The 11,590-nt window shown below is 39.6% G+C and overlaps 1 protein-coding gene across 2 annotated transcripts in view; it reads left to right on the top strand.

Moving 5' to 3' along the window:
- Nucleotides 1-715: 715 nt before the first annotated feature.
- Nucleotides 716-11,590, top strand: part of nbeal2 (neurobeachin-like 2) — a 61,412-nt gene continuing 50,537 nt past the window's right edge. For both annotated transcript variants that reach the window (XM_041793160.1, XM_041793159.1), the window contains exon 1: nucleotides 716-1,286. In XM_041793160.1, coding sequence (XP_041649094.1) covers nucleotides 1,212-1,286 — 75 coding nt within the window. In that variant the 5' untranslated portion in view covers nucleotides 716-1,211. The remainder of the gene's footprint in view (nucleotides 1,287-11,590) is intronic.

Below are 11,590 nucleotides of genomic sequence, written 5' to 3'. Positions count from 1 at the left end.
AAGAATCTGTACACTAGAGAAAAAATGTCTGACACCTTCCAATGACAGTAGTTTCAGATACTAAAAGCAATGATGAAGAGATAATTTGTCTTGTTGCTGTTAATCAATAAGTCAATGTGTTTCCTAACCAGTTAAAAGAAAAATCACACAGGAGCTTTTAAATGCTTTTTAAAACTGATGCCAGCATTCCAGTTTGATTGATGTGTGTGCGAAATCCTAAATATTTGAACATCAATTACATATTCAATACAATTTAACACACTCAAATATATTATGCATTGAGTAACTGTTAAATTCTGAGGTTTACATGTGTTATTCATTTCTGTTAGATCTGAATGTTGCTTGTTTTGCAAAACTATGATCAGCTAATGGGGCACAGATGGCCTAGTGGTTTGGTCATGCCCCATGTACACTGGCAGGCAGGGTTCAAGTCAGTCCTGTGGCTCCTTCACCGTATTTCATTCCCCACCCTCTTATCTGTTTCTGCCTCTTGCCATTGCCTATCTCTACAATTAAGGCAAAAAGATAAAATTAAATCTTACAAAAAGAATGAACAACTACGATTGTCTATCTTTAGAATAAACTATAATGAACCGTCTGAAGATGACTTACCAATAGTCCTTAGTTGGACTCATGCAACATGGTTGTTGTTTGTATGTGCATGTTTCTTTAAGAATATCAGCCTACCTGTGAGCATGATCTACAATCAACTCCTCACTGTTTCTTGCCTTGTTGAAACAGTCACACACACTCTAGTTGATGGTTACTTGCACGCAGAGGATTGTACACTTCCACTCAGTGAATGTGGGCAGCGCACTCACTTCTTGCTCTTGAAGCGGATGGCATGTGTCGCATCCGTGGGAACTCTCTCCAATAGGAATCATACAGCTTCAACCTCGCTGTAAACGCGGACATGGGTGTTTCTCCAGACATGTATTTCCACGCATTTCTGTTCCTGGTTGTGCAATTCCGTCAGTGATCGCAGCGACCGTGGTCAGGCGCGGTGTCACCGGCATGTTTTGCTTTTTTCACGCCTCCCTGATAACTTTGCGTGTGGCGACAGAGAGCACTTCTGTGTGGATTATTTGCAGGAATGGTTCACGGGAGCGTGCTGCGTCCTGCTGCTACTGTCTTTAGGAAACAACTTCAAACAGCGCTGGCATTCACGATAACCAGTTTCATGATTTATTAGAAGACAAAAAAGGGAGATAATGAGCAACCACAAGGGCGGCGGGATGGCATCGAAGGAGAGGCTGTACGAACTGTGGATGTTGTACTACACAAAGGTGAGCAAGTGCGGAAGAGCTGACGGTGACACCTGTTGTTGCAGCAGGTCCCCTAAGTGGGAAGTTCACAACATGAGACAAAAACACAACAGCAAGGTTTCCTTGATTTTTTTTACAAGAGCATGTGTCGCTTTTTAGAAACGGTTAAACCAGGAAGTCAGTTACTTTTCCTTGTTTGTGCACGAGCTGTTTATTTACCTTGTGGTGGAGGCTGCTGTGCGCGTGCTAGAGAAGGATGTCATATCCTATTTTATGAACGTGTCACTCCACACAGCCGTTCATATTAATTATTAAATGTGTTTCGGTATATTGTGTTAGAGGCTTATTGACACAGTTAATGGAGCGTGTTTGATAGTGTACCTGCGATACAGGTGGTGCTGAAGCTAGCCTACTTCCTGTTCCTGTTCCTCCCTGTCTGTCTTCCTCATTAAAGCAGGGCACATTTACGCCATGATGGAGTTAATTTTGTTTCAAGACTGTTTTGTATTCAGGGTGGAACTATTTTCTCCCTTACAACCTTGAACATGTAGTATTACTCCCAGCACAATTCCGAGTTTAGGCTCATATTAAATGGAAAACGCGATTTGGATTTCTCTGTGGGGTTAAAACCAACCCTAATTAGTTAATATTCTAATCTGATTATCAAATTGTTTTGTGCAGAATTTAGGTCCCAAATGTTCCCCCTGTGGGTGTGACTGCAGCTCATGCCTTTTGCTTTTCATGTAGGTGCAATATCTTGGTAATGCTCATGAAAACAAATGAAAAAGATAAGTACATAGGACTCCCTTTTCATGTTTGCCTCCTCTAGAAGGATAGAAATGATGGCTAGGAATAAATTAAGTATTACTATTTAATGTGTGCACAATCTGCTTCAATGCCTGAGGACAGAGAAAACAAGACGTGACGTCTGTCCAAGTTTGCATGCACTGTGTGTTCACTGTGTGGCATAAAGACGCCCTTCTAAAGATGAATAGAGTGGATTTCTTGAGCAGGAAGAGGTTCTGAGGACATAATTCATCGTTTATCTTAAGTACTAGACTTAATCCCATCAGCAGAAGGCTGTGAATATATGGTCAAGGTAAATCCTAGTAGCAGAAATACCTTAAAGCTACCATGAGGGGCTTCTAACTGGTTATGAAACAGCCTTAAATTAAAACTCATGCCCAGTTTGTGGGCTACGAAAGATAAGACTGTCAAGAATAAGACAGATCATCTTTATGTGGTTATTTTTAATGCCTGACATTAATTCTGCAGGGTAGGTGTCAGATGAAGTAAACAACTGGACACATTTCAGAGAAGATTCTCCGTTAATGCTGCATTATATACATTTATATGAGATTTTGGGTAAAAGCAACACTTAGACACATGATAGAAGATTAGAGGTACTGCTTAGTGAAAGTTTCTCACAGGAGCTTTAAGTGAAAATAAGTGAACAGTGAGTCAAAGCTGTTGTGAATCACCACGTTGTAACTTTTCCTCTGAGCTGCTAACAACATGAGAAAATGCAGATAACATTTACCTCCCTGGTCATTACTGTCCTCCACTAATGAGTTGTATCCACTGAAGACTGGCAGTGTGTTTGTGTGTTGTGTCTTGAGTCTGACTGTGACAGCTGTCATGCATCTCCACATGTGAGATCACTTCCTTATTTAGCAGCCTCCTGGCTCCCTTTTTTTGTCACTCAAATTTTAAGAAACAAACTTCATGTTTTACACATTTTCCATTGAAGATTAGCACACATATTTCAGAATTTTCTTGTAAGTTGAATTTGCAAATGATCTGCCCGTACTGCTAAGTGGCACTGAGGGACTGAATTAAGCCCGGTATGAAACGTCACCACCTTATGTGACTCAGAAGAACACAATAGGCAGCAGAAAAGGCAGCAGAACCACTTCAGCGAACAATAAACAGCCTCTCCTATACACATCAGCATGTCACTGTGTGCACTGTTTTTGTTGTCTGCCTGTTTGTCAAGTTGACACAAACAATAACCTTTTTTCACCGGCTTATATCTCTTCTCAGACTCACAGGTTTTCTGATCCATCACACATGGAGTTTCTGAATTCAGGATTAGAGAGTTTTATTTAATAGGTTTTTTGTTAGTGCTGTAAACAAACCCGACTCCTTCTGTTTGACGCTAACACACCCAGGCAGCTGTCCTCAAGCCCAGCATACATGTAATGAAGTCTGTGAATATTTCAGTCATCTCTGCTGATATCCTCAGACTTCTTATATCTATTCTAGCTCCCACAGATATGCCTATTCTAATAACACCAAGTTATTCAAACAACTGATTCCATCATGTTTTTGGTACACAAAGTATCTCAGCCATCATTCTTGCAGTAAGAAAGCTAAACTTGCTCAGACTTGTCAGTGATAAAGGAGCTCAGCTTCCTCCGATTGTGCAAGAAATCACACGCCCCATGCAAGATTGTGAGATCAGCTGTGCTTCAGGACTGTTGTGTGATGTTAAAAAGCCATTGTCAGATAAAAATGAGACATTTTCTGTCCAAATGACCAAACAGGCAAAGAGAGAACAATGGAGGATTTTTCCTTTTTTTGTTACAGAAGAGGGAGGAGATTATTTGCTTTAGTCAAGACAAGAGCATGTGTATTATGACTGTCTCCATATAGATGCATTTATTTCTTAACACAGATCTATAAGCAACTGCATCATAAACATATGATGTTTACTCACCAAACAGTGGTCACCAGGTATTGTTCTACACTAGAAGCCTGTGCGGGACTCTTTTCTTAATCCCGATCCAACTGGGTTTCTGACCTTTGCCGCCCAGCGTGTGCGCTCCACCCCCACCTGCACTTGAACAGGTCTGTCCAATCCCGCCCCCGGATTCTCACAGCCCATGTTAAATGTTCAGAATAACAGACAGTGTGGCTAATCAAAGTCAATATTGATATGTTCACATAAGCACCACCCTGATTAAGTTTCCTCTCTAAATAAAGGAAACCCAAAGAAAAAAACCACATCCTCTTCATGCGTAATGATGCCACACATGGATAGAAAGGCAGCTGGGAGTCTCAGACTGATTAATAGCAATGTCAAAGTAATATTTTCCAACCTTATTTACACATCATTTGTTTTAAAGTCACACAGAGGGGAAACTGTTTCCTGATCTCTGGCAAGTTTGCCCGTCATAAAAACTGCAGTGCACTTCCATCAGCTATCACAGACAGTAGACTAATCTTTACTCTATTTATGCTGTGCTATTACCAGTGCTACCTGTGCTATTATAGTAGTAAGATGTGTTTAGTGTGCTCATTCCTAAAATGTGGGTCAGGACCCATGTGTACCCACAGTATATATTGTATGGGTTGCCAAATGAGTTTTTAGAATTTCTTTGCTACAGTATTGATTTAACATTTGGGTTTGCAGTACAACTCACCCTGTAACACTCACCCTCTCTACCATAATAAAACACAAAACAAGGTGCTACCAGCCACTGGATGGCAAAAGAGCTAAAGTCCAAACCTGACCAATAAGAAAGAAATGCACTGTTTAAGACCAGACAGCAACTGAAGGCCCGAGGGGTCGAGCATTCGAAGAGAGCTTATGTGATGGAGGTGAAGTAGCTTCTTCCAAGCATTTAAACAAAAAGCGCCAGGTCAGGACCAGATTGAGTCTGGAATTCATCTTACCGAAGCTAGCACCGGCCATCAGCTCATCCAACCAACTAAGGACGGCACAGAAGGCAGACTTGATAAGCAGCAACGTACAGGAAATGAAGTTGTTGGGATATGATGGCTTGTATGTCCAGTTTAGGAAACCCTATTTTAGAGCAGTGGTTCTCAACTGGTCCAGCCTCAGGACCCACCAGTTTGCCTTATGACCGATTGTGACCCAAGTTTCCGAAAAATTTTTAACAATGTATGTTTAGTTAATTGAATATGTTTCAGTTTGGAGCATGATTGGACCAAAACACCTGGTACAAAAAAGAAAAGGGACATAACTGACAAATTTTATGTCCTATTTCCCCATCATTATGTGACGAATTTTTGCCAATCTACCAGAGAACTTGTGAAATTACTTCATTATCATGAGAAAAGTAGCCATTTAGCCTATTGAAGGAGGGGAGATACATTAGTTGAAATATTGATCAAACATTTAAATTTCCCCAATTTCCCAATAAAACAGGGTAAAATAAAAGGTATTGATGCATGTCCAATTAGGACTTTGCCACCATTTTTTATCAGACACAGAGTCACAACCCAGTGAAAACTGCTCTGCGAGCCACTTTTGGGTCCTGACCCACCAGTTGAGAACCACTGGTTTAGAGTATGTAAAGCAAAGCTTTGCTCAGTGAAAATCCAGACCAAACACAACATTCTTGTCTTTCTTTATCCGTTGCTCTTAGAATGCATCTTTCTGCCTCCATATCTCACATCTGAGAAAGTTTTTCAGACCAACATAAACGGCTCAGTCCTGACAGATATCAGCGGAGTCTGATGTAATCACTCAGAGAGTAACATGTCCATTCTCATCTTTATTTTCTCTTTTGGTCGGGCTTGTTCTTTTCCCATAGTACTATTACATGAATACAGAACGACTGTGCTTTGAAAATAGTTTAATCACATGTGTTTGAGTTTTGTTTCATTACATGCAAATTCAGTTTTACTTGGTGTTAAAGTTGCCGATTAGTTTAGTTGTCACCCTTGATCGATTGCTATTTTCTGTTCAAAACTAGAATCAGATTAATGGATTAAGTTTACAATGAGTGACTGAAGCCCAGAAATCTTCTTCTCAGAGAAATACAGAAACAAAGCCAGCTAAAACAAGCATTTTGTTACTTTTTAATTTTAGGTTTAACCATGTATTATTTCCTCTAAATTATGCAGTTGACTAATGAATTTAGCTGTTGGCAGTTTTGACAATTTATTCAGTTCCATTAAGTGTGATGTCTTAAATTAGCTGGTAATTTGTTTCATGTTTCTGCAACAGCATCATGCATCATCCTGAAACAATATCGCACATTAACATTCTTCATGTCACTTTTTCAGCAAGAATTTAAACTTGGCTGCTTTAGTTAATTCTGTGTGATCATGAAGTTTTTTTTTTTCCACAGTTAATTACCCCCAAAAGCAATTTGATATATTGCCAAATTGGGCAGTTTATGTAAGCATGATTGGCCGCAGTGTGAAAGCTTTAAATTGCATTCAACACGTGGTGAAAACACTGTGGACTCTGCTGTGATAACTGAGGACAGATAACACACTTAAAGAAGTCTTCTAAACATCATAATTCAGGGTGAAAGTTAAAAAGGCTCCTCCACCAGCTGCTATTCACAATGTTTGTACAGTGACAGGGAAATAATCTGTGATCATCCTGTGATCATCAGCTTGAGAGACTGTTGGGCCGACTAATTAAAGCCTACAGAGGAAGAAATGGACCACAGTGAAAACCCCACTGTCACACAGCCACACAGCTGTGAAACCACCTCCTTACTTCTGCTTCCAATAGAAACACGAGTCACATTGGCTCCTTTTGTTTCCACGCCGTCAGACATTGTACACTTTATGTGTCTCAATTACTGGTGATGCTATGATTCATGTGATTTAGAGACATAAAACAACAACAACATCATCATCCCTGCAGCTCCCTGTGACTCTCCTATGAGCCCTGTGATTGAACTCCCTGGTGCGCCTCCATCTCCCCTGTTTACCAACAGAAGGGCCGACCAGGAAAAATCAAAGTGCTCTTTGCTTTCACTCGTGCAGGAAGCCGGAGCAAAGCTGAATGCCAAGCAGCAGAGAGCGGCACAGCTGCCTGGTCATGTGCAGAGTGAGCAGAGATAAATGACACTGTTTATAAAGATCGGCGCCCCATGGTTGCTTTGTGACATGTGCTCTTATCTAGTGTTTTGTAGTGCCGTTATTTTCCCTTTTCTAAGAAAAACTGGAATGATGTTGAGGGGAAAGAAACCAAGCAGAGAATGTGTATGAAAGATGATCGTCTGTACATGATGTTTTTGGGAACGTTAAAAGCAGAGCTTTACCTATTTCACTGCAGTTACACCTATTGCTACTCTAGTTGTACTTCTCATTTGCTAGAAAGATTCACTTCCTATTTGTGATATAATTGTTTTATTACTCACTCTAAAAACTTGGGCGTTTGCAGTAACGGCCAGCTTGAGGGTACCCAAACACGCCGGACCATCTTTTCTTACCAGGGAACAGAAAAATGACACTTCCTATCTCGTAAAAACTATAAAGCAGAACAAACACTAGCTTCCTTTTAGTCATGCTAAGATTAAATACCAAGGCTTTCATCACACATAGTCATGAATTACAAATTGTGTCAATTAACCCTTATTACTGTCTTTCCTCATACAGTTCATTGTGACTACAGCAGACAGAGAGCATGACTCAATCGCACCAGCCATCATCATCTATAACACTATCATACAATAAGTGTCATCATTTAAACCTGTTGAATGTAATGGATGTCCCAGTCATTCAGCTACTGATTATTTCATATGACAGTGAAAGAAAGGGCATGACAAATGGATGCGTGTTCAAAGCAACAATGTTAAGCAGTGTACAGAAGCATTAGTTGATCAGTCGAGTTTCAGTTTCAAGCGTGAGTTTGGGTTCCCAAGATCACAATAAGTAGGGCTAATGCATGCGACCAGCCAGCTAACAGTTACCAACCAATATAAACAACAGCTAAGTAGTAGCATCGATAGCATCTCATCATTTAGGTTTAGCTCTATTTTGATCTAGAAAATGGGAGTTAAAGTTATCCAGAGGCTTTCCTCATATTATGCTTGCATATAACTGAAGCAGTGCATGACTGTATTCAGCAAAGGGAATGTGGAGATTAAAGACCCCGTAAAGTGAAAATTAATCCTTATTTAGGTTTGACAGGTCACTGTGTTATGAACTCCTAAGTCAAATTTCAGTCAACTTAAACATCTTTAAGTTTGTGAAATTAAGCTTCAAAATCATGAAAAATGAGCCAGTTATATCTGCTTCATGATGGTGTGGGCATATCTTTTTAATAAGCTGAAGCCACGCCCACCCTGGAGAAATACGAGCCTCTCAGATTTAAAAAATGTTACAATCTGAATGTTGACTGTATGATCAGAGCGCAGCTGCCTGGCTCTGTGCCAGAGAAGAGACAACGTCGGTTTTCTGGATCAAATCTCTGTTATAATGCTTTAAATGATCCATAGACCACTGTGGCTGATAGATTTAGCAAATTTACCTCACAATGAACAAAAAAACAGCATTTAACTGTTAACTTTCAATGAAGGTAGTGACATCAGCTCACAACAGACTGCACTAAGATGAACTGATCTGGGATTTTATATCATAGTGTTAGAGGGGCGGGGCCATTCCCTACTGTGAGCTAATGACATCATGAACCCACATATTGGCCCTGCCCACATGAAACCAAGCCAGGAAAGAGATGAAAAACTTTCTAACAGTCCAAATCCAGAATTCAGTCACATGTAGATCTGAGTGTGTCACACTGTAACTCCAAAATTTTCCTCTGTATAAATAAATTTAATTGGCTAGATGTTTAAATAAATATGGCCTAATTTTAAAACATTCACACAGTATTTTAACATCACACTTTTGAGAAGATCTACTTTGAATGCAGGACCTGTATTTGTAGTGGATTACTGCCACAGTGTGTTATCAGTACTTTTACTACTGCTACCCCAACACCAAAGACAGATTTAACCAACTCAGCAGCTTTTTAGAAGACAAGTTGCACAGACTCCTTAAGTAATAACTACTATGATACAGTTTAGACATAACTTGTTTGGACAGGCCATTGTTAGCATGTTAATACTTATTTACTTCCCCATCCCACACTATTATTTACTTCCCCATCCCACACTAAGTCTGGAGATATAAATGCTTTGAACTATGCATGTGCATCATGCAAGTGTCATGGTTCATGTCTGCACTCTGATTGACGTCTGTGATGTCTTAGTTTGCATGGCATCACATGACATCTAGGTTTTGATTTATATTGATGTGGATGAGTTATTATCTCATCCATATTTTTGGTTAGTTCTTTTTTAAATGTTTGGATTCTGCTGATGTTGTCTGCATGTCACATTATGTCTTCTTGTCTTCTGTTTGAGTTTGTTGCTTTGTTTTTCTGCTTGCTTCTGCACTTGTCAAAGCACTTTGTAAACCCATGGTTTTAAAAGTGCTATACAAATAAAGTTATTATTATTATCATGGCTGCTATGCATCCTCAGCATCAGTTTGATGTGTCAGCTGTGCACGTCCCAAAAATGTCCTGTGACTAAAACTATGACTAAGAATGTTAGTTGACTACCTTTTCCCACAAGGGAGACTGGACTAAGACAAGCTAAAATAGATATTTGGTGATAAAAACTCAAATTTTTCCTGATAGACAGGCAACATTATGTCTGTAAGCAGAGAAAAGTGGATCTGATGTTGCTGTTGATTATTAATGTTTGTATTATGTTATCTCCTCGAGTGTGTCCATGTTTGTAGTTTACATCCTACACATCAGTTGTTGTATATGAGCTTTCTTGTGCACTTCAGTGACATGCATTGTGTATAGGTAAGTATACAGTGCATCTCAAAAAATTAAATATCATATAAAAGTTCAAGACTTTTTTGTTTTATTCTTGATGATTACAGCTTACAACTCATGAATATCAGCTATTTCTAAATATTAGAATATTGTGGAGAAATCAAATTTACAATGGTTTCCCAAGCCTCCATTCTCTCACTCTGGTTCATTACCCACAACCACAATCATAGGAAGACTGCTGTCCTGAAAAATGTCTAGAAGTCAATCATTGTCATCCTCAACAGCAAGGGCAAGCCACAGAAAGTCATTGCTGAAAGAGCAGGCTGTTCTCAGAGGCTGTGTCAATTATATTTTTGGAGAGCTGACTGGAAGAGAAACGTGTGGTAAGAATATATGCACAGGGCTGAGCTCAGCCTTCAGAGGATTGTCAGACAAAGCAGATTCAAGAACTTTGGTAGAGCTTCATAAGGAGTGGACAAAGGAGAGAAAGATTGTTGCTTAGTGGTTGAAAGTCCTGTTTTCAGCTGAAACTAAATTTTGCATTCAATTTGGAAATCAAGGTTCTTGAGTCTGGAGGAAGATCAGAGAGGTACAAAATCCAAGGTGCTTGAAGTCCATTGTTTTCAGTTTCCACTGCCAGTGATGGCTTGAAGAGCCATGTCATCTGCTGGTGTTGGTCCACTGTGCTTTATCAAGTCCAGAGTCAACGCTGTCAGCCGTCTACCTGGAGATTTTAGAGCACTTCATGTGCTGAGAAATTTATGGAGATGCTGATTTTCCTTTTCCAGCAGGACATGGCACCTGGCCACAGTGAGGCCAAAACTACCAGAAACTGGTAGAATCATACCATAGAGAATCTCAGTAGAAATGTCAAGAGGAAGACGAGAGACACCAGACTCAACAATACACACGAGCTGAAGACTGCTATCAGAGCAACCTGGGCTTCATAACACCCCAGCAGTGCCACAGACTGATTGGCTCCACGCTGAAAAAAGAGGCAGTAATTTGTGCAAAAGGAGCTCCAACAAGTGTGTAAATGAGCAAGATTTTCCTGAGGGTCAACATTTTTTTGTGTAAAAACATTTTTAATGATGTTTTGTAATATTCTAATATTTCAAGATAGTGGATTTTTGATTCTTGATTCTTAAGCTGTAAGCTATAATCATCGACATTAACACTAAAAAGTCTAATTGAAAAGAAAGTCAGAAAAATCTAGAATATATGGGAATTTCACTTCTTGAATTAAATCAGGAAAAAACATTTTCATTTGTTTTCTGTTTTTTTTAGATGCACCTGTAGCTCCAAGAATACTCATAAAACAGCTGGACCATGCTGACCCTGGGATTAACCCCTGATCCTTAACTTTCCTGCTTATCCTTCAGAGACATTGAATGTTCTCTGCTTGCAGTTTTGACAAAGTACATGCCTAGGTTTCATAAAGCATATGTGCTATCAATGACACTTTTCCTTTTTATTTCAAATATATTGTGTGTCAGATGTTGTAACTCAGGCTCATAGTGACAGGTTAAAGGTGTATGAGCTGAAGCTTTTACCGCAGAGAAAACAGTATTCCTTTTATTAGGATATCGAATGTGTCAGCTGAAAAAAAGCTCCAACAAAAAAATTAATTCTGTTATTTTTCCTGCAACATCATATACTGCTCCTCCTTTTACATTTTTTCCTTTACTTGCTGTGGGATGTTTTCTGAGAGGCCTTGTTCACTTGTGCTGAAAACTTGCAGTGGAACCAAAAGAGGAAAGGGTCT

This window comes from Cheilinus undulatus, linkage group 8, assembly GCF_018320785.1.
Source record: "Cheilinus undulatus linkage group 8, ASM1832078v1, whole genome shotgun sequence".
Taxonomy (NCBI): domain Eukaryota; kingdom Metazoa; phylum Chordata; class Actinopteri; order Labriformes; family Labridae; genus Cheilinus; species Cheilinus undulatus.
The sequence above is the reverse complement of the archived record's forward strand: the minus strand, read 5'-3'. Positions and strand labels throughout refer to the sequence as shown.